Source organism: Rhagoletis zephyria, unplaced genomic scaffold (assembly GCF_001687245.7).
Source record: "Rhagoletis zephyria isolate East Lansing unplaced genomic scaffold, Rhagoletis_zephyria_1.1 Rzeph_scaffold_00177, whole genome shotgun sequence".
Taxonomy (NCBI): Eukaryota; Metazoa; Arthropoda; class Insecta; order Diptera; family Tephritidae; genus Rhagoletis; species Rhagoletis zephyria.
The window spans coordinates 231,301-254,768 of record NW_016157261.1 but is presented as its reverse complement, the minus strand read 5'-3'; the positions used below and the strand labels follow the sequence as shown (position 1 = coordinate 254,768).

At 38.3% G+C, this 23,468-nt stretch overlaps 2 protein-coding genes and 1 long non-coding RNA gene across 6 annotated transcripts in view; 2 read left to right on the top strand and 1 right to left on the bottom strand.

Moving 5' to 3' along the window:
* The window catches only part of LOC108357445 (kinesin-like protein CG14535), a 119,362-nt gene that overhangs the window by 33,851 nt on the left and 62,043 nt on the right, over positions 1-23,468 (top strand). For 2 of the 4 annotated variants that reach the window (XM_017608523.1, XM_017608529.1), the window contains exons 1-2: positions 22,206-22,247; positions 22,962-23,030. The exons of 1 other annotated variant lie outside the window; for it this stretch is intronic. In XM_017608523.1, the coding sequence (XP_017464012.1) occupies positions 22,234-22,247; positions 22,962-23,030 (83 nt within the window). In that variant the 5' untranslated portion in view covers positions 22,206-22,233. Of the gene's footprint in view, positions 1-22,205; positions 22,248-22,575; positions 23,031-23,468 lie in introns of those variants that run through there. One more of the 4 variants, XM_017608541.1, reaches the window with a different exon arrangement.
* Positions 8,534-9,276, top strand: LOC108357480 (uncharacterized). The gene is made up of 3 exons (XR_001846656.1): positions 8,534-8,624; positions 8,678-8,915; positions 8,977-9,276. It is a non-coding gene; the product is annotated as an uncharacterized LOC108357480 (long non-coding RNA).
* Positions 8,704-9,486, bottom strand: LOC108357471 (uncharacterized). The gene is made up of 3 exons (XM_017608549.1): positions 9,281-9,486; positions 9,041-9,215; positions 8,704-8,926 (listed from the first exon to the last, which is right to left on the bottom strand). Exons 1-3 carry the CDS (start codon positions 9,474-9,476, stop codon positions 8,857-8,859), a joined length of 441 nt encoding a protein of 146 aa, XP_017464038.1. The 5' UTR covers positions 9,477-9,486; the 3' UTR covers positions 8,704-8,856.

Genomic DNA, 23,468 nt, shown 5'->3' with positions numbered 1-23,468 from the left:
TTCACCTTCATTTTAGCGTCCGTCTTCGTGTTCGTGATCGTTTCCGGGTTCATATGCGTTTTCGTCTTCGGTTTTGTGTTCATATCTGTTTTCGTTTTCGTTTTCGTTTTTAATGTCGTCCTCACCTTCATCTCCATGTCTGTCTTCTTATCCGCCAACGTATCCGCCTTAATGTTCGGATTTGAGATGACCTTCGTGGCCATATTCGTATTCCTCTTCGTCTTTGTTTGTCTTCCTGTTCATATTTGTTTTTGTCGACGTCTTTTTGTTCGCCCTCGTCCTTGCCCTTGTCTCCGTTCTTCGTCATCGTGTTCGTCTTTTTATATATCTTTGAGTCGATCACATCTAAACTCTTTTGCACCACATCAACCAAATTTTGATAGAATAAAAATCAATGAATTCCAAACGTTTCGTCAGTGTGAGAGAAATGTTGGAATTTCAATTAAATTTGAAATTTCACAAAACTGGCGGATTGCTTCCTCCAAACATTTTAAATATTGAAATCATATACACAAACTTAAATGCATACATACAGAGGTACAATTACTGAAGCATTCAACCCTTCACTTTCATTGCGTTGAAAAAGCGAGTTGAGACTCGTGTCAGTGAAAAGAACAGTCAGTCCATCTGTTTGTCTGCTCATCATCAGCGACAGCAGCATGTTTTAAGCAAACAACAAACAACAGCAGCAATTATTAAAGCAAGCACAGCATAAATTCGCGAAAAATACATATCCCTGTAAGAAATTAATGGGACTTCAAATTAATTAATGCCAACTACCAGTTAAACTGGTCCTGCATTTTGTCAAGCTCTGCTTACGCCTCCACATATTTTGTGATTTGTGGCATGTCTCCATGCTCGCCTTAGTGAACGGCCGCAAGTTTAACCAAAAATTGGTGAATAAGTAAGGAAAGCTTTCATCGCTTTGTTGATAGAGTTGTTATGTGTGCCTGGTTGATAGGGTTGTTTCCTGTTCAGGGCCGATCTTTAAGATTCACTTCTTTGATGTGTTAAGTCAAGATTTTTTTCATGCATGATATGACGAAAGTAGTTATTAAGTTTCTCCTGTCGTCATGTAGAATACGACCTTAGTCTTGGTCCATCTGCTGGGAATGTGACCTTATAGAAGCTGGGCTCTATAGAGTTTTTCGAAGACTGCGGCTATATGAGTAATATCTAGCAAAAGGAAGCAAGGGTAGTTACCATCAGGTCCCCTCGAGTTGTATGAGCTATGCGTGGATACAGCCCACTGCCAACTTTCTAAAGTGGTTAGTTTGGTAGCGAGTGTACGCAATTCTTACCGATCACTTAAGCAAAACGTATTCTGTGAATGACCCAACTCGGACGAAAATTCCTCGATACTAGTGCTTTCTATAGGGTTAAAGCAATCTCGTAAACTATAGCCGGTTTACTGGCGATCATATGCTTTCATTTGGTGGGCTTGTTCCCTGAAAGAGATATTTAGCATTGAGGCCAAGTTTCTTGTGGCTTTAATTACATCTGCTTTTGTTCCTTTTACCGAGCTCTATTTGAGTCTAATGCTGGCTTCAGTCAAATAATAAAATATTTCCGCACGGAGTTGAAGACACGTCCGCACGTTTGTATGATTGACAAAGTTTAACCGGCTGTCATGTTGTGGTGCTCACTCGCCCACACTGACATTTATTTGATTTCCAACACGGCCAACGCCACATGCCACCACAATGCGAACAAATAGCACTGAAGCAGCGAAATGATACGCGCATACAACATACACACATGCATACGTACTTACATACATTCCCTGCAGAGAAGTCCCGTTCTAGTTAAACAAAATTGTAGTTCAGCACTAGTTCTTTAAAGCCAAAAAGGAACCAGTGCGATAGTAACTAGATATCCATCAGTTAAAAAACTATTTTATTTTACTTTTTTTATCGTTAGCTAATGCTTAGAATCCAGCTCGCAAGAAAAATCACAAGAAATATTTTTTATTACTAATATTACATTTACATTGAGCCCAAATGCGTCATTTGGGCGAGAAACCTCAAATGCGAGGCCAAATCACGCATTTCTCCATACAAATTCACATTTCCAGAATGACGCATTTCGACGCATTTACACAAAATCACGAAACAAATGCGTTCCAATTGCCGTACTATTTTATTGAACGCACTCAGAAACAAAAGTTCCACAAAAGCTTTGGTTTGTCTTTGACATTTGGAATTTTTCAAACACAAAACAAACACAACGAAATAAATAAATCTTTGAAATTTGTGTGTAAAAATTGTTAATTTATACAAGAGCTTTACACATTTTTAGTTTAATCAAAGAATAATTGCCTTTTTGTGTCCAAAAAGCGTTAACAATATAATAAATGTAGTGTTTGTTTACATACATTTTGTTTTTGTCTTCCCTTTTCATTTGATGAGAAGTCAAAGCAAATGCGGATCAAGCAGTGTAAACACCTTCAAATGACTGATTTCAAATCACGCATTTTGGTCCAATGTAAATGTAATATAAACTAATTTAAGAAATTTAGATAAAAGAAAATTTCGTTTCCATTTCTTGTGCGTTATTTTATATGAATTTTTCGTTTTTCTTGAGAGCTGGAAACAACTCTTAAGAGTGAAAAGTTGCTGCTAAGTCCACTTTTTCTAAAAAATAATATTTTGTTGCAAGACGCAAGAACAATTTTCTAAACGATCGAAAACCTATTTTATTTCTAACCATTTCTGTTCAGTGAGATGCAGATATTCTAAGTCCAAAATAGTCACAGAAAATGTTGGAAGTCCCAAAGATTAAAAAAAAATTTGTATTAGAAATCTATAGAAGGTGACGAATTTGTATGTAAGTGGTTTGAAACTATAAAAAAATCGATGTGGAACGAACTAAATCGCATCTGTCGAATTTAGAACTAGTTCGGAACTATCGAAAAAGGGATGCAGTGAGGAACTTGTTTAATTTAAATAGATACATATTTATTTGGCAGTTTTTTCGTTCAAAATGCTTTCATTCTGCACTTCACAGATGCTTTTTCATAGTTTGGAAATACAAGTGGAAAATTTGTATTAACATTCTAACATCCTGGGGCCTTCTGGAGTCTGATCAATAAACACAAGTACCCCCGCACACTCGGCTTAAGCCAAATTTTGATTTCAAATTTAAAATGCATTTCTTTGAAAATCATTTTAAATTGCTAGAATAGAAAAACCAAAAATACTCTCTCTGGAACTTTAAAAAAATTGATGCAAAGCGAACCAGTAGTGGCTCTAAATTTACTAGAAGCGCACCAGTTGAGAGCTCGTGCATTTCCCTACAGGGTTTGTATGCGTTTGTTTGCGTGTGTACGCAACAAAACTTTACAAATGATATCACAATAATTACACGCAGCATTACAAGTGGTAATCGCGGTATTTATTTGTTATTTTAACTGATTCCTTCCGTTGTTGTTATTGTATTGCAAGTGCTGTTGTTGTTTGGCAGTTATGCTATTAATTAAATAGCTGCAGCAGCATTTCTCATTTTTCTTCCTTATTCCACTGCGTTTTAGCTCGGTTTTCAATTTTCAATATTCATTGTTCATTCTCATTGCTTTGGTGGCTTTGCCGTTTTAGATGGATGTATCTATGTGTGTGTTGGTATATAGATTATCTGCCCGCGGCTATAAAGTTATGCTCCTCTTTGGTAGCCAGTTTATGAATTCCTGTTCTGAATTCTCAAGTGTGCTGGGAATTCCAAATGCTTCAATCAATCACTGCATATCATAGCACAACAATGCTTTACACATACGCACACTTGTTCCTTTTTAACCCCAATGTATGTATGTGTATAATTAACTTATGTTCTCATTTAACTCCAAGTGGGTGTGCTACTGTCCCCTTAGGCAAGCTGGCAGACGCGGTTATTTGATCGGGCAGCCGGTCGTCTGGTTGATGGGTCGTTTGTTTGCTTTGTTGTTGCCACATTTGTGCATGCGATTTGTGGTTTTTGTAATGCGTTTCGAAAACTCTTTCAAAGCTCTTTATGAAGTGTTGAATGGTATATGAATAATTTTGTTTGAAAACTTATAACTTATAAAAAGAATGAGGGCAGTGGAACTGTGCGCCGCACTGTTAATTTCATTGGAGGATGGGAAAAATAATTTGAAATTGGAAATATTTTTTTTAGATTTAGGCAGGGGTTAAACGAATCATTTGCAAGTCTTATTCCTACTTGCGTTTACTACCCGCCGACTGGACTTGGATGAGGAGAATAGTGAAATCTTTGGGCACCACGAATACAATTCTCTATAGACGAATCGAATAAGAAAAAAACTATTACTGTAGAAGACTGCACGAAAGTCTCCCGGCGGCACCCGTCAAGCTGGTCGGTATGCTCACCACGGGTGTACAACTACGATTGAGAGCTTTTGTCCTCTGATGTTTCGCAATGGTAGTCTCTCAAATGGGAAAGGTCTAGACGCTCTTCTGGTAGAAGTTGCTTAGACCAGGACTGGAAATTGCATAGGATTGTACTTGAAATCTATAGGTTTGAGATATTTAGGCGATTCTCCACCAACAACTCTATTCACTGAAGCAACTGAAGGACGAGAAGAGAATTTGGGTGATGAGCCGCAAAATGCCACTCGAACAACTCGCAGGCTTTAACCTTTCAAGAGATCCAGAACTAGTCGGCGCCAGTATGGAAACTGAGAACCTCCATGACTTAAAGCTATTAAGCGAGCACCGACTGCTATGAGAGGTGCGCTCTTAATCTGCAATGAAATGTTAAGAAAACTGTTAGAACTCTTAGTTTAAATATTTTTTTGGGGGAATATTGAGTTTGTCATATCTTTTAATACTGTATCCCCACGGTAGCTTCTTTGTCTGTCTCAGCCTTATGCTTGGATCCAGTGCTGTTCTCTGCTAGTTATTTCTTCTCCACTAGCTCTTCTTTATGTTGTTGCTGCCGCCTTCCTGGCAAGCATGTCTGCTCCATTTTACCTTTATGTGCCCTTGTGGCCTGGCACACAGAGGCAGAAAATTTTGTTGATTGCCGCTAAGGCTTTTAGCTTCTCGACGCGCTCGAGACTTCCTTCAGCTTTGGTCTTTCGGGTATACAGCATACAGAATATCGGGTATCGGGTATATATTCTCCCCATGCGGTATCAGAGCGTACCGTAGGTCTAAGTGTGCCACACTGTGGAGCAACCGCAGCAACCTAGGCTTATCATACAAAGGTTCTATGCATCCGATAGGCTTACTGTGAGGTCTCACGGACGCTCAATGTGATATTGGTCTTCTTACTTGATGTTAAAGATTATTACTCCTCTTGTAATTATTTGAGTGCCACTGTAGTTTTCCAGCCGGCATAATGACAGCTAAGACATATGAGACCTATAAGCGCTCATTTGCTCAACTGACAGAACTTCATTTTTTATTAAAAGCAATACCAAAACACAAACAATCATAAGCTACATTGAAAAATAATGCAATTAAAAACAGCAAGCAGAAAATAGTAACAAAAATAAACAAAACTAAAGAAAATATGAAAAAAAAAAATCCCGGCATCAAGTCTCACTGGCGCCACAGCGCCCTACCAAGTGTCAAGTGATTAGTTTGCGGGAGAGCGAAAAATTCCCTACCATAGCGAAGTGCAAACTTGAATAACTAGTTAAGCCAGTGGCATGGTGACCCATGTGTGGCAAGCGCCCAGAAACAGATGTGGCTCATGGTAAATGATAGTGCTGCAAATCAGTTCATCATCGCATTTGTTTGCTCTACTCTTTACGCTCGAATTGCTGCACCGCCGTTCTTCGCCGGCAGCGTTGCATTCCATTGTAGTTTCGTTGATTTATGATATGTATTTCTAATGACAGATTGGATGTTGAGATTTTCGAAATTTTCTAAATTTGTATAGCGCGCGCCTTGTTACGTAAGACCACCAGTCACGGTTGGATGGGAAAATAAAATTCCCATGTGCAACACTTTTGTACGCCCAAGTCATTTAGTAGTACTTTGTGTGTTGCTACATGTTTTTTTTCGTACATATTTTTTGTTTTGTGTTTGTTGCAACATTATTTTGACATTTCAGCACACGCCCCATGCGTCCTATCTCGCTCCATAGCTTCCATCTGCCAAATTTATGAACATCATTTGCTGCCGGCAACAGCGAACTAAGAAAATGTTAATGACCAATTTTATTTTACGTTTGGCATATTTCTTTGTATTTTTTAAGCATTCATTTTTCTTAGTCTTTTTCTCTCTTTGTTTCCGCCCGAAATAACTAATTGTTTTTTAATTTCAACTGTCAGTTTTGGATGCGAATGCGCGTAAATATTTTTTTCTCAAGCAAAATGAAAACATACAAAAATAATTAAGAGTGAAATAAACTTAAATTCGTTTGTCGGCGCTGATGGCTTTTGAGAAATTATTTAATTTTTTATGACTCATTTGTGTGAATTTCAATATGATTGCTGATTGATGGCTAATGAATACATTAGTTGGGAGGAATATTTTGAATTTAGACATCGGATTTGGATTCATCTACTAATTGAGAATGGCCCAGTTTCATACATAAGTTGTTTCATCAACTTTAGGCTTCCCGTCTTCATATTATATTTGTTGTCATAATATCTTATTCCTCAGTCAATATGTGGTACCCTTGGATAGCCTACCGGACGTTTCAGCAACTGATGATGTGTAATCCTATTGCAAACAAGGGCTCGGGACCTATTAGTCTTTTTGATGTACCTTTTTGGCAATCATGCCTGCCTATTCGTTTTATTTTCCCAGTATTTTCCGATTCCGCAGAAATCGTACAATCACTGATAAAAATATGTGAATGGAAATGTAGAACGTCTGCCACAAAAGCGTCAGATCTGGGTGGACATCCTATGTAATTTTGAAGTTGTTATTGGTGCTTGATTTCTGCCTCAGCCACCCAATTAGCTGAAAAGTTAGACAACACAGAACATAGGGTCGCTAAATTCATCGAAACAATAATCGATCTCAAAGCTGTGAAGAGTAGATACTATAAAGTTTCTGCATACATACCAGAAATCGAAGTGACCACAGAAAATTTAAAGAAACGGTATTTCAAAGACGTCCTGAAAGACGACATCGATTTTATTAACTGCCGCATAGAACGTTTTCGTGGGGTATTGGCATGGAATGAACAACAATAAAAATTTAGCCTAGGAAAATTCACGTTTAGACAGCAAGGGAAACTGAAAATTGAATCCCGTACTCAAATGGCATCTGCAACCGAAACACTCACATATTGTCATAAAGATATATTTCCAACTAAATATTAATACTTAATTCGTATACTTGGCATATTTCCAGCCACGAATGCTAGCGCTGAAAGGTCTTTCTCTTCTTTGCGTCGCATCAAAACTTAACTCAGAACAGCGAAGATCCAGGAAAGATTGAACGGGTTGGCCCGTCCTCAATATAAATTACGACATTGAAGTAAAGCCAGAAGAAGTAATGGAAAGGTTTCTCAACATGGGCACCCACCGCATCTAAAGAATGTTTATTTACTTACTTATATGTATGTGCCTAAATGATTATATGCATCCAGAAAAAAACGTGTGTTTACTTTTTAACACAATAATTGACTACATCATTTTGGACTAGTGATACGCGAAATAGCGATTTTTCAGTATCAGTGAAAAGAGTGATAGCGATTTTTAAATAACAGTGATAAAATCACCGGTAGTGAAATATCGCTCATCACGGCCCAGTGTGCATAATTGGTTTAATGCATTCAAGCGTGGTCGTACTTCGGTCGCAGATGAACATCGATAAGGTCGTCCACTATTGGTTTGTTTCTTTTTAATAACGGGTCATGTGGCCATAGTGGCGTTAGATGCACCTCGAACGGTTAATTTTGAGTGGTACACTATAATTATTTTGGCAACAGTTTTGGACGAATTTAGGAAAAACAATGGCAAACGACAAATGGTTTTTCTTCAAGATAATGTGTGAGCTCACACATTTAATCGAATTTAAGGGTCATTTAGTCATTTAAATCACGCTAAAGTAGTATAGTGCCCCAAGATCATGAAGCAAACCACGCTCAGTACCGAGGGAATTACAAATAATTCGGCTATCCTTCGTACGCCAACCTCGATACGCATAAGTTCCAGCTTTTGTATACGCTCAATTAATTTTGATAAGAAATGTGATGTTATGATACGAACGTAACAGGACTGGTTCAAAATGTACCAAATGCCCTACACTTCTATAGAGACGGATCCAAAGTTGAAACGAGAGACGGAGTGTTCTCACATGGACTAAAACTTGAGACATTTCTTCGACTCCCCAACCACTGAAATCCATGTCAAGATTGCGTTTGCAAAGCTTATAGCGTCAAAAAGTGCTTATGCCGGAGTGGGCTTCTGTAACATCAAAAGGGATCGCTCACAATAGAGTGGGGAGAATCTACGTAGTCTATAACCAAGAATGATAGAATACAAAGATTGCGCCGATAGGGGTGCAAAAATTTTTCGTTCTGCGCATCTACGTCATAATATAAAAGTTGTTGTTGGCGATCTGTCAAATCGCATACAATTTCGACGAAAAAAAGTAAATATAGCATAAAATTTAGTTGAAAGACTAAAATAAAACAATCTGGTGGCAATTTATTGAATCGAGAAGACGGTAAATTTATTTTGTGTTTCTTTTACATTATTTATATTATTATTTTATTTCAGGTAGTGAGTAGGGCGTTCAAATAAAAATTGCATTCTATGGCCGCCGTTGCGCTGGCAAATGGAACGAGTAAGATTTCCAAATGAAATTGAAGCCACAGCAAATAGTGCATAGCTCCAAGGCTTGGAAACAAATATAGAAGCTATACGATGCCAGAAAGACTACAGAGAATCGAAGAGCGCTAACCAGGAAACAGCGTAAAAGGGCCAATTCGTTGAGCAAGGGCGTGCTCATAGCATGGTAAGTAGCATCTGCGACAATACATTACTTTTTACTAACTTCCAATGCGTACTTATTTCAGGAAATACAATGCAAACGGTGCCAACATAAAATTAAACTGCCAAGGCATAAGCAAGAAATTTTACCTGAAACTGTGACGCCTGCCCACAGCATCAAATAAGGATATCGTTCCAATGAAACCCAATATTAACGACGTATTTTGACGACGATGAACTCTTTGCGAACGCTCCGGGTTTTCATCACCGGGCTTGTAAATTGATGGCACGGAGCCTCGTTTCAACAATCTTCTTTTTGCATAACCTTAGAAATGTTTTAAACACTTTCATTAATATAAACACAATAAACGAAATAAATAAACATCCTACCCATTTCAAACTGCAGACTATTTTCAAAATCTTCACTTGCAAAGTGATGCATGCAAATATAGCAAGTTTTAAATTGGAAATCCTTGCTTTGCCGGCAGAACTGGATCCACTTTTTCCTAAGTTCTGGATCTGAAGGAAAAGTAAACAAACTGCACTCTGCCGCCGTTTTTCCACATTTCGCAACTGCGCACTTCATTTTACAACGTTTTTATTTTATAACTTAAACAAAAATATCACAAATCAATACGTTTTCCTCGCAAACCAATACGTTTCCCTCGCAAACCAATACTCTTCTCACCAAAAATTTTATATTATGACGTCAACACTCGAACAGCTGATTTGTAAACAAGAGTAACGGACCTGCGCAAAGCGCAATCTCTTTATTCTATCATTCTTGGTCTATAACCACTTCAACCTAACCTAAATTCATACCCAAAGCATAATTTTCCTCCGAGTTGGCGGGTTTTGTCATTGTTGTAGATTTAGGTGAAATATTTTAGAATTGGTCAATGATTTAAGTGTCTCACTACGGATTTCACACAACTTAAAGCTTAGCCGTTAGTACATGGTCCGAAAGAAAATATAATGAAGGTGGAGTGTATTTTCTACATTGAAAAAATTGAAACGTTTTTCTTCGTTATTATACCCGAGCGCACTTGTGCACAAGGGTATATTAATTTTGTTCACATAACGGTTGTTTGTAACAGCCAAAACGAATCGAGATAGATATAGACAAATGTATACATAAATGATCAGGATGAAAAAAGAAATCGATTAAGCCATGTCTGTCTGTCCGTCCGTCTGTCCGTCTGTCCGTCCGTCCGTGTACACGATAACTCGAGCAAAAATTGAGATATCTCAACGAAATTTGGTATGTAGGTTTCCCTTAATCCAAGGTAGGTTGGTATTGAAAATGGGCGAAATCGGACTGTAACCACGCCCACTTCCTGTATAACGGTAACTACTGAAGATAATTCACTCAAAATTTATATTTACAATAACTTCTAGACGAAAAATAAAAGTATTATAAATTTTTGGAAAATGGGTGTAGCCACGCCCACTTATGGTTACATGTGAATATCTTGGTAACCGCTGCACCAATTTCNCGCCCACTTATGATCACATATATGTATATCGGTAACCGTTCTACCAATTTGTACCAAACTCGGTATTTTTTATTGTCCTTGCCACATAAAAGAAAAACGTTGAAAATTATTGGAATGGGATTAAAATTACGGCCGCTTTTCATATAACGGTAAATTTCAGAAATGCTTGAAACTTCAATAATTCGAAATTTAAGGACGCTAATTTACTCAAAATTGATACACCCCGGCTTACCATCTAGCGGTAGCTTTCGGAAAGGTGAAAAACATATATTTAATACGTGCGCCGGGTATTTAACGTTCGGCTCCGCCCGAACTTAGACTTTCTTACTTGTTTTTTTGGTATTTTTGTTTTTAGTTAGCCTTTAGAGCTCAACTTAAATAAATAGGAAAATTTCCCAACACACTACTTACCCAATATTAGTTGTGCCAACAAAAGCGACAGCTGTCACCTTCCATATCGATAGAGCTGTCACAAGTCACGTGATTGTGTCAGAAAAATAGTCAACTCAATTTCTCTTTGCACACTTAATTTGTCTTCGCTTATGGCTTCGCTATTGTTTTTCTCTCTGCTAGAAAATTGCCTACTTTTTGGTACTCTTCTTCTTCTTCTTGTTCTTCGTTTTGAAGCACTCACACATTCACGGCAATTTCTTTCCGCTCATGCTTTACCAAGTCAAAACGATAAACGTTATTTTGACAGCTTTATCTGTCAAAGCATTTATTTGTTCAAACACTAACGTTCGCCGGCTGGCTGACAGGCTCACAGGCATGTTTTTATCCTTTAGTACTAACACTAGTGAATAATGGGAATGTGGCAGAAAATACAGACACACAATTGTTTGTATGTATGTGCATGTATTTGAGTGCTTCACTGGCCTTCAATACTAAATCAAATGCGATAATCATGTGATGATGAGGATGCGAAATCCAACCAATCCTCCATCGGATTTACCAACCAACTAGAAAAGCTGTGGAAAATGGCTGGCATTGAAAATGTGCTCGTGGGAGTGTGTGTGTGTGTGTGTGTGCGTGGGTGCAAGCGTGTTTGTCCGCTGCGTTGTGACTACATGTTCGGGCGCCTGTTGGTATGCTTCGCATATCAAAACACCAAAAATGACGACGTTACAAAAGTCAAATTAGGCCAATTTGTAACAGTCGTAGCAACAGACAGACAGACATTATTCCGGGAATCAAATAAACATACTGCACAGACGCTTGCATTACAGAAATACTTATGTACTTGTATATATATACGTACATACTTACATACAAAAACAGTCATTGATGTTCGTTTCACTGTAGTTGTGATTTTTTCGCTGCCTTCTTGTTGTTATTATTGTCTGTCGACTGAACGACTGTGGGGCGATTGAAGAGGGTGCTTTCATTGTTTGCTTTTAGGTTAGGTCAATAGCAATGCTCTATGTAACTATGTCTATATGTTTGTAAAAATGTACATAACACTCAATGTGTGGAAACTCGAAGGAGGGTGTCAGGCGTGTGAACACCGAAGGAAGCACAAAAAATTGCAAGCAAATGAGTTAGTCGGTATGGGGAAGTGTTGTGTTGTTGTTGTTGTTATCCTTGTCGGCGCTAATAGCATCGAGTCAACCAGCTGGACAAACAGTTGTGCTTTGACATTGGCCTCTCTGGCGGTTGGTCTCGTGTGTGCTTGGCTTCTACGGGGGGGTTGTCTACTTTTTTTTTCGCTATGCCTGTTTGTTGATTGAGCCCAGACACGCGCGATTAATTACCGCGTAGATGTGTGAAAATCAATATTAAATCAAATAGCTCAATAGCTTCATAGGTTTTTGGAACTATTGAAAGGGATATCATGCTTGAAAATAATAAATTATTATTATTTATCTATTTAAACAAAAGCAAAATGAATAGTCGATATTCGATGAAAAAAGCCGAGATTTATTGCGTGACATATTAAGTGTATACGTTGCAGTTCTCGCGAGCCTTAAGGCAATTCAAGTCGTGGTCAATATTCGGCGTTTGATATTTTTGGTTTTTTTTTGTCTAGGTCATAACTATCTCGGTACCTAAACAAGGCAAATAAGGCTAACCCTGTTCCTGGTTGCAATGAGTGTTAAGACCTAAAGGCGATCCCATATTAGCGTTGACATTAGCCAGTTGGTTGCTCCACTCTCACAGGCATGAAACTCAGCTTGAAATGCAGAGTTAACTTGCTCCATTCTATGTAGTAAAGAAGAGTCTTCCTGGTTGTAAACCATAGACTGAAGCCCAATTCCATGGTCAGACTAAGAGGAATCCCCGTACAAAAGGTGGTTGTCATTCCCAGTGGAGTTTCTTGGAACAGCTTTATCTAAATAGAGTCAATCCCATATAGCTTCAAAGACAACTCGCGTATATTTGACTTGGGCACATAGCTCTTTTCTCCTTGAGGAATTTGCTCCAACGTATTAGTACTTTTCCTTTTCGAGGGGTAAGTAACTATGTCATTCTTCTTAGGGCCAACTTCCAACTCGTTTTGACTACACCATTTGGCGACTATTTTCAGCGTACTCTGCAAAAGACTCGAGATGATATCTTCAGACTTACCCTTGATCATGATGACAATGTCATTTGAACATCGCGTGCTTGATATTAAAGAGGCAGACTAGCTCATCCATTACAATACACCATCATGTATGGGAAAGCACTCCCTATGCGGGCATCGTTTTAATACCGAGTAACGTACTCTTCTCTATCCCAGAGTCGAAGTTATGTTGCGGGATTCAAGGACGCTTACTATCTACCGGATTGTGGTAACGTCTACTCCTTTGTATAATATCTATTATAAAGTGTTCCGTGTTATCGAAGCCAACCCGCTATGTCAAGGAAACTACCTATATCCACCTCTTTGTTCTCCAAGGAGGTTTTAACTTTTCGTGTGAGATTCTGAAATGTTTAGCCTTCCTGGAAGATAGACATATTAATTTTCAAGCAAGGGATGTATGCTAAGAAACCCGTCTCTCACCTGCCAATCTATCGATCATTTTAGTATTTATATTTATAATTAGAAAGGCGGATTTGGCGGTATGCTTTAATTGGTCTATCAGCCCTTTCATTGTCATCAAATCACTCCTAACCTGGAGCCCACAATAATCTAGATTCTAGATTAGATAAATTTTAGCACTTGCTGCTCCTCGAGAAGTAGTGCAGTAGCATAATCCAGTTTGCGAAAAGCTGCTCAAATAGTATACAAAATTTTCAAATAACCGAAACCAAGTTGTCTTTGAGCTCTGGGCTGCGTTCAAACTCCGCGTCGCTGAGGATGGATGACAAGATTCTCACGTTTCAATGAGGGCATACCGCCGAATCCTTTACAAGTTGTTCCTTTACGTTAAGAATATGTCAGCAAGCTTAACTTTGGTATTCAAATAGATCTTTAATATTGAAATTGTTCTTATGTTACTTTATGCCTCTGCGAAGACAAATGTAAGTAAAGGTGTTGGTATTAACAATCTTGGTAAATTTTCGCCCCGATTGCGATAATGCAAATCATTATTTTGTGCAAACTTAAATTACCGATCTATTTATTACTCTATTTGGTGAGCCGTTAAAAATCTACCTACAATGAAGCACAGTTAAGTAACCCCATAATTTTAGCTACCGTTTTCCCTTCCTTTAATATCATTACCCAATCTTATGGCCTATCATTAATTAAGCGTTTCGGCATATTCTTGCCTAGACAATCACTTCACCACGAAAGGGTTCAACCGCGCCCACTGCTACACACCCAAATTCCCAAACGCACTTTCCACTCAAACAATCAACTACCTACGAGTAAAAGGATTGCCCATTTTGCCACATTCGTTTCGCTTTTATTTCGGCTTTATTATTATTATTTCTGCTGTAGCTTTTGTTGCCTTTGTTCATTTATACGCCTTTTCTGTGTTGTTGTTTTTTTTTCTATATTCTTGTAATGAGTCTACAAAATAAATTACGCTAAAGTCACGCGTAAATTGTTGTTGTTGCTATCCACAGTAGCTACTGGTATTTACTTGTGTGGGCGTCTCATTTGCCAATGAAAGCGTTAAATTAGTTGATGAAATGGCCTTTTCGTGTAGTTAATACACAAATAATTTGATTATTTGCTTAAACGTTTTGTTGAGCTGCTGATAAGATCGACAAGCGTTGGAAAAAAGAAAAATGTGGTTAACGCTCTTTGGTTGAGGCGTTGAAATTGAATGAGTGCCTGCGAGAATTGTCTCCGTTGGGATGTGCACACTTGGTTAGATAATGAAAAGGATTGTGGGAATTTTTGTGTTGTTTCTTAAAGCTTTAGGCAACAATTTTTTTTTATATGTCGAAGGACCAGGAATCGAACCTGCCCATGTCTTTATCATGGCCCAGCACACCATAAACTTTCACACACATTTGTCCTTGATTACGACACACTTTTTCGCAGCAATCAGTACGCTTTTAACAAGCATAGAGATTTTCTACCAAAATCAAATTTACATACAACAATTTATAAAAAAAAGAAAGTATTGAAATCAATTTCACTTAACCAAAGCAAAAAACGAGTAAAAAAAAACTTACCCAAGGGAGCGCCACTCGCACATGCAACAGCGGACTTGCAGCAGTCGTTTTCCCATGGCATCACAAACGAGAATGGCTGTTGCTTTGTGTAGCCAGCGGGCAGGACCACAATGGCAATAACCGAAATACACAATTCGCAGGATTTGACAGAAGCGATGGTGAGTAGTTGAAATTTGAATGTGGCTGGATGTGGGTGTATGAGTGTGTTTGGGAGTTAAAAGAGTTGTTGTACGCGCGTATACTTGATTGGATGGTAAGTTGGTATGGGCCAAATTGTGAGACAGTGCTCTCGATTACACTGGGGGCTTTTGGAGTTTTGACGAAGCTGTGGCAGTTGTGTGTGTTTAAGGATTTTTTGTTTAATTTCTTTTGAAATATTTTTTTACACATCTAGCTTATTCTATATATGGACGCTTAAAAGTAAGAAATGGTTTTAAATTTTTAATGATTTAGAAACTTTGAATATCTTAGTTGCAAATGATGGTCTTTTAAAAAACGAAATTCAGTTTGAGGTCAAATAAAAACTGAAAAAAAAAACATTTTATTTTATTGTTTCAAAAGTGTTGGAACTAAGAGTCTGACGAGTGTGAACTAAAAGTGGGCAGCGTAGTAAACACATACGCCATGTAACCTTTCACAAGTTTAATTTTTAAAATTTAACAGCGATTGTCTAAATTTCAAAGAAGAAACATTTTTCAGCGTGAGTTTTATGTGCACAGTTTTTAAGTGACCAAAAATATATGTCCAGTTTTTATATGATAAAAAAATAAGTCGAGTTCCAGCGATTTTCGAATTATGAAAATTAATCTCCAATTTTAAAGTAGAAAATTTATTATAGTTTAATAAAATACGCAAAAATTATGTCCAATTTTAAACTAAACAAATTTTGTGTTCAGTTTTGAAATTAATGTGCAGACTTTAAGTGGCCATGAATTTATGTCCAGTTTTAAATGACCATAATTTATGTCTAATCTTAAAATAACCAACAAATTTTTTTTACAAAAATTTTTGTTCGTGTTTCAAATTACAAAAAAAAAATGTTATCCGTATTTTTAACTGTCCAACATTTATTTTAAATTTTTTAGTACCAACTACAAATTATGTTCAATCTTAAATTACAAAAAATTGACAAAGTCTGTATGATAGTTTTTAAATTACCATTAATTTATGTGCAGTTTTTTAATTATAACAGACTTTAGTTCGCTATTCAAACTATCCAAAACGTATCTCAAGCTATTAAGTTAAAGGGCATAAATTAAGAATTTATGGGAATTTATAAAACTACCAAAAATTTTTGCCCAATTTTAAATTACCAAAAACGCATGTCCAACGGAAAATGCACTGCCAGATTTATGTTCAGGAGTTAAGTGGTCAAAATTAATGCCCAATTTCTGAGTTACCAAAAATTTATTTCAGGGTTTCAAATCACCCAAAAATTATCAAGAATTTATAGAAATCAAATCAAATCATAACTGATGTCTAAATTTTACTTACCAAAAAAATATGTCCAGTTTTGATAAATTTTGAATGGCTAAAAATTTATATCCAGGTTATAAATGAACAAATTTTATGTTCCGTTTTTAATCAACAAAAAACCTCTGCCTTGTTTTAGGTTTTTAAAATAGTTATGTCCATTTTTTAGGTTACCTTAAATGTATGTCCGATTTTCAAATGAACCAAAATTGTTCTCAAGTTTTTATGTTAAGAGCTTATGCTAAGAATTTATGTCCAATTTTTAAACGGTCAAAATTTATGTACAGCTTTTAAATGATCGAAAATATATCTCCAGATTTTAATTTACCAAAATGTGTGTCCAAACCCTTATGTCCAAATTTGTATAGCCAAAAATTACCAACAATTATATGCAGTTTCTAAATGTTATAAATAAAGAAATTATTTTCTTGCTGGTATTTCTTGCTCAACATTACTTATTTCACATATGGGGTTTTTTACTAAGTATGTCTTTCTGTTTGCTTGTATGTATTTTCTTCGCTTCTTTTTTTGTTTTGATTCTCACATTTCCACTTTACTTTTCCATCTCACATTTGCACTGCAGCACAAATGCATTTGCACCCACTTCATTTGCCGTAGGCAGCTCTTATCGTTACCCGTTCATCGCAACACCTTCCCAATTTGCGCACACTTTGCACTGCAGGCTTGTCCTGAATTTTCTCTCAATGCCGGCTTTTTACCTGCACGATTACTAAATACAGCTTTTTTTCGCTCCTTAGCTGCTGAAAAAGTGCCACTACTTATATTTGTATTGAAATTCACTTGGTGAAATGTTCACTTTAAATCGTTTTATCCCCATTTGGCTGCACCGTTACACTCCTCGGCACACTCGCACACTCGCACACTCGAACACACCACTCACAGCCGCTTTTAGTTGCTTGCTTTTTGCGCCACAAATGTGTTGAAACTTCATTGTTTCGATTGCAAAGCGTTTTTCGTTTCGCACATTTGCACGAAGGCCTTGTTGTGTTCTTAAGCTCGGAACACTTTGACGACAGCAAGCGACAAGCAGCATCTGTCAAATTTTAAATACACACGTTCTTACGGACACAATTATTTTGACGACAGCACGACATCTTGGCTGCAGGACTGCAATTGTCGACGTCGCCAAATTAAATCTATTTCTAATTTTGCCGGCGACAATGAGTAGATGTAGTGCTGCAAAATTAAATTGTCGCAAAATTAATCACATATTCTTGATTGTTCATGTTTTTCTTATTTACTTAAATAAAAATACACAATTTGTGAAATAAATATACCAAAATGTCAAACTTTAAAATCGGCTGTTTGCTATGTCGCTGAGGTCTTCAAAATGTTTAAGAAGCTGGCTTCAAGGCGACATTTGTCGACAAAATGATGTCGCTGTCGTTACGTCGTGAAGTTGCAGTCGTCAAAGTGTTCCGAGCTTGATTCTCTTTTTCGTAGTTTTGTTTTTTTTTTGCACTTGTGCCTCCTTTACCGTTATACTGTTAAGTATTGCATTTTGCCACGCTCCTGTAACGCTATTCAAACTGTTTTTTTTTTTTTTTTAGAGTGCACTCAAGTGGGGGGCTCAACTGTCACATTTGCTGCTTCGGTTTCTTCTGCTTTTTGATATTTGATTTGTTTTGTTGCTGGTGTTGTTGTTATTTTTCTTTCACATAGTGTTAGATTCATTTGTGCTTTGCTTGCTCTGCTATGTGTCGCCTGTCATTTCGTGTTTACTTTGCTGTCGTTTAACGTTATTCTTTGTCTTATTGTTGGTGTTTCCGGCTTTTAATTCTATTTAAATATTTTGTTGTTGTTGCTGTTGCTGTTGCTGTTAAAGCCAGTTGTTTATGCATTCACACGTTCAAGCACAATTCAATTGTCACTCAAGTCTTTGTTTACATTCGTTTGACAATTCGTCAAGTTGGCGCGTTGCATCTGTTTGGAGTGTGTATGGCAGAGGCTTGGGATATGTGGAAGCTGGGATAAGAAAAGTGAAAAGGGTTCCTTAAAATCTTTAGAAATGGTCGTACTACAAATTGCACAGCTTTATAAATGTACTTTCAGTTTTATTTACATTTTTTTTGGTAACCTCTGACCGGTCCTTTTGTGATTGGCACTAAAAGCATTTGATGTAAATTTAGAACCTCCACAGGCTTTTAACTTCTAGGGTTACAAAAAAAAGCCTTTTAACGATAACTCTCACCTAGTTTGAAGGAAAGTTTGAGAGAACAAGCTGGCAAAAATCGCAGACCTTTCCAACACAGCGTTCCCATTTATTAGGGTGATATCGTTTTAAGAGTATCCTTCTCGTTCCCTCTCGTCAAGGCTTGGCTATCAAATACATAGGAGAGATTCATGCCTGTTACCCTTACTGAAGTCACACACTGAGAAGTGTGTCTGTTGTTTCTTTAACGGCAGCCACTTCTGTCTGAACCACGCTATCGCAGTCCGGAACCCTAGACTTTGTGTTTATAGAGAACTCGTGGCGTCCACTAGTGACGGCGGTTTAGCTGCTTAACTAGTGTAGCTCTCTCAAGCAATTTATACCAAACGAGAACTCTAAAAACCATATCAGGCTTAATTATAGAGTCGTAGGCCCGAAAGATTACTTACGGCTCCCCTGCAGGAATATTAAGTATCTGATCCCTTAGTCATTACGTCCAGGTTCAAATACTTAACTCTGTTAGAAACTTTCCGGTGAGCAGCTCCAGTTGCGTGGCAATGGGGATCTTGTACTTTCTAGTGAATAATGCCAGCTCGGTTTTACCAGAATTAGGCTGCAAGGCCGCTGTTTGCCGCACATTTAGTAATAAAGCTTTGATAACCTTGAGTAGGATTGTATAAAACGGCCAAAAATTTACCCTTAACCATAAATGAACTCTGTGTAGGCAGTCACCAAGCTCTATTAGGGTTTCCTTTCGTGAGTAATTTAAGGATTAATAAAAATCTGACGAAGTACGCCACGCCCTTCGTTGGTTTCATTGCTGCCCCCAGCGCATGACTGCATTCGCATTGCAAGGAAGTTAGAAATTGCTGCCATCTGCCAGTCCTTATAGGCGTTTCAGCCTGATATGGCATGAATGAATAATAATATTTGAGGAGTTTTTATTTGATATACAGCGACATAAAATCCTGAACCGACCATCCATGCACCCTGCAACTTCCAAGTCCCTGAACCATGGTTCCCGGATTAAGGATTCATGGATGTATTTTTTCCCTCGGGAAATCAGCAGTGACAGAATTACCGAAGCGGAGTGGGGTGGCGCCACCAGGGTGTTGTTCACTCACGCCTTCTCTGGATTGTGGTCGTAAACGACCTACTAGAGGAGTTAGTGAGCAGGGAGTGCCGGGTGCTGCCCTCATTGGAATCAGTGGTGTGCTTAGGACCACTCGCACTCTGGCCCTTAACGTTATGCGGAAAAATCGGCTGCAGCAAGGGCGGCGGTCAGACTTCGGTGTACTAGCTGCATGCCGGTCTCGGGTCTGGTTACTCTAGTATTCTCGGTGGCTTCGATTTTCTTCCAGGTAACACGGCTCACTGCGAGCCTAGCTTGGAACCAGGTGGCTCTTTCTCAACGCATATACCACGTAGGGATGAGTGGATGCAGGGCGGTGGATAGCAGGAAGCACCGTAGAACTTTAACACGGATTGGCCGAAGCTAGGTGGAAGAGTCGGCGGAAGGGGTTACTCCATGGAGCTCTCCATCAACATTAAATTTAGGCTTCCAGATCGCTGTAGTGTGTTTCTGGATGAGCTTGCTGCTATTAATGAAGCAGTCGATTGTCTGCTGTTAGGTGCGATGGCAGTAACGGAGGTTACCATCTACTCAGACAGCCAGGCGGCAAACAGAGCCCTGGTATCTACGCTTGTTGGGGAATGCCTTAATTTGCTTTCTGTAGCGTCGGAATATTGCTTTGTTATCCTTTTCTGGGTGCCAGGCAGTAGGAAACTGCGCGGCTGATGAACTGGCCAGAGGCGTCATCCTTAGGGAATTATCGCCAAGAAAAGATATTCTGGTAGTTCCCTTTACTACTTCTGGACTTCTCTTGGAAGATGGGCCTCGGGTCTACTCTACGAACGCCGGCGGGAAACCAGAGTATGTGCCATGGCGTGGTCTTCCTGGCCGAGGGTAGACAGGTTGCGGTCTAGGGATCTCCTTAGGCTAGCGAACTCGGATATCTCGATTCAGTGTGATAAAATATCTTAATGGATCTTTGTTGCAGCTGTATGGAGGACGACAAGGTAGAGTCATCTCAGAATTTCCTCCTAGACTGCCCAGTTTTTGCTAGATTTCGGCTAAGGCCTTTGGATTCATATTGTCTGACAAAGCCGGAGGAGTTCTCGGGGGTTAAGGTTGGCCGCCTGCAAAGCTTCGTTCTCGGAACTCAGCAACTATCGCTCTTGCGGTCTAAGACAGCCACCTAAACCTAATCTAACAAAACCTAACCCTTGGGAAGACAGAAATTTGTCCGAGTTGGTCTTAGCATGCTTGGTTTTAGCCTCGACTACCCTAATCATTCTAGTACGCTCATGATTTTCTCGGAAATAGTGTCCTCTATCGATTCATAAAGACCAGTAATTGGCTTCTGTTTGTGGGGTCGGCTTTAGGAATCGGTTCATTTGTATGAAAGATCCAAGGGACAAAATGATGATAACCCTACTTAAGGGCTCTAAATACTCGCTGTTATTCACAGCAGGTAAGATAAGACCCCATTGGTCGCATTTTTTCATGCTGCTTTCCGCTTTGCTATTGTCAAATGAGTCCCATGGATCTTCCCGCCCGCACCACTAGTTTAGTGTGGTTTTTAGTTTTTGCTTTCCGGCTAATCCTTTCTCTGTTCCCGCGAATATGGTATCAACGCCTCGCCTTCTGTAAACGCCAAAGTAGTCGGTTTTATAGAACCGACAGCCAACCTTTTCCGCAAGTGGGTGGCCGTCGGTATGGGCATTGAATCATTTAGCCAGTAGCTAGATCTTCAGATGTTACACTGTACGCAGTAGACTTCTTAGTCACGCGATGGGATGGATTTGATGATATGTTTCGATGCAGCTAAGTAGACGCTGTGAGACACTGAAGACCATCTCTGGGTGAATTTTTCATGAAATTTTCTCTTAAGAGGGGTGGAACCATGCAAATTTGGTCTCTAAATTGCACGCCTTTCCCCCATAATGACGTCGCAAAAATAATTATTGAAAGGTCTTTTACTTGGATGCTTGGTTTCTTTTCAAATTAACTACATAAATTCATAAATATCCAAAATGCATCGCAGCAAAAAAACCTTCGCTACATGTTGCATGAGCGTGAGAAATGTTGCTGCAGCACTCAATCGAGTCTCCCCCACACGCACGCACGTACAACACACAAAACATTGCATTTATTCGATTGAATACAAAAGACTGCCACGTGCTGTTGCGACAACAAACAAATAATATGTTGCATGCCACACCAAATTTACGATAATAACGAGCCCTGATACAAACAGAGCGCGCATGTTGCCGGCTGTGCGACGTTGCCAGGCGAGAGTGAAAATGCGCAAGGTGGAGTGCGTGGGGCACTCTCTCGCTCCCGATTGCAATGTTTTGAAAATTTGTTTGTGCTTCCAAGTCACATGTGTTTGTGTGCGTGTGTGTAGGCGATGCGTGTGTTCAGTGCAGGAAAATACTTCACTGCTTGCATTGGCAAACGAATGCCAACCGACCAAGAAACAAAACGAAGCAACTCAACAGCATGCCTTCGCTGGTCTAGCCGTTGTGCCACAGCAATTCAGTAGGAAATTCAACTTCGACGGAAACGGAACCAAACGGAACGTGAAATGCAAAATGTGAAGTGAGTGAAAGAAATGTACTGTTATTGTACTAAGTGATGGTAGTGGTTTCGGTTGTGTATGTGCGGCAGCAGCAATGGATGTGCGAAGATATTTGGGGCGGTGGAGTGCGTGTTTTAGCCGCTGGCAATAAATAAATTCCATTATGAGTGAATGTAATTAAAGTTGTTTAGTAGAAAAAAAAGAAGTGATTTTACGGAACTGTAAAAGTGTGGGTAGGGGGAAAAATTGAAAATTAAAAAAAAACAAAATTATCGTCAATTTGGTCTGCCTATGATTGCTCCAAATAAAAAATATCATAAAAATAATAACAAGTACACATATTTCTAGTAAAATTAAAGAAGAAAATGCTTCAACATAACTAACCGTTCAGACAAAAGTGACAAACAAATAAGAAATAAAAACAAGAATTAGTTAATTTTATAGTCAGTCCCAGACTAATGGATTGAAAAATTTAAGGACTTCGGTTGCAATCAGTCTGAATTGATTCAGATAAAATTTGTGCAAAATCCGATGAATAAAATTTGGCTTACACATATAAAAAATATATGCTTTAAAGAAATATTTGAAAGTAAAGTTAGATTAAATAATCTTGCAGTTTTAAACTTCGTGCATTATCAAAGTGGATTAGTAATATATGAAGGTGATTTTTTTATGAGAATAAAGTAAACAAAAATTATAAACTTCGATTTTGACAACCTCGATTTGCTCATCAGCAGCCAACATTCGAGACAACTAGACTGGAATAGCTTCAAGTCACAAAACGCACAAGAAATGGATAAAAGGTGGGATGCAAAAAAAATAATAATAATAATCTGAAGAAAAGAATTTCACAAGTTTTTTTGATAGATAATAATGCATTTATTTACAGACTAAATTTTATAAACTTTATGTAATTAATAATAATACCAAAAATAGGCTTAATTTGTATGGGCTTTACTAATGTGAATTCACCCCACTACTTAAATACATACATTTCTTGTTTTTTTTTGACAATTGTTGTTATAATTCTATACTTCAATCTACAAAAAAGTCTCTTTATGAACAAAACATCACTTATCCAAGTGAAGTTAAATGTGAGAAGCATTTGCTGCGCCAATAATACTATACCAAAATAGCTTCCCCAAAATATGCAACACACATCGGACTATTTGTGTAATAAACCGGTTAAAAATCAGAACTATCAACTTTGATAAGTGTCTTTAAGCATTTTACTTCTCACG

Coding starts and splice junctions, on each gene's coding strand:
- LOC108357471 (XM_017608549.1), bottom strand. CDS start 9,476: ATGAAGTGCGCAGTTGCGAAATGTGGAAAAACGGCGGCAGAGTGCAGT. Junction 9,216..9,280: donor TAGTCTGCAGTTTGAAATGG/GTAGGATGTTTA, acceptor AACATTTCTAAG/GTTATGCAAAAAGAAGATTG. Junction 8,927..9,040: donor GGCAGGCGTCACAGTTTCAG/GTAAAATTTCTT, acceptor GTATTGTCGCAG/ATGCTACTTACCATGCTATG.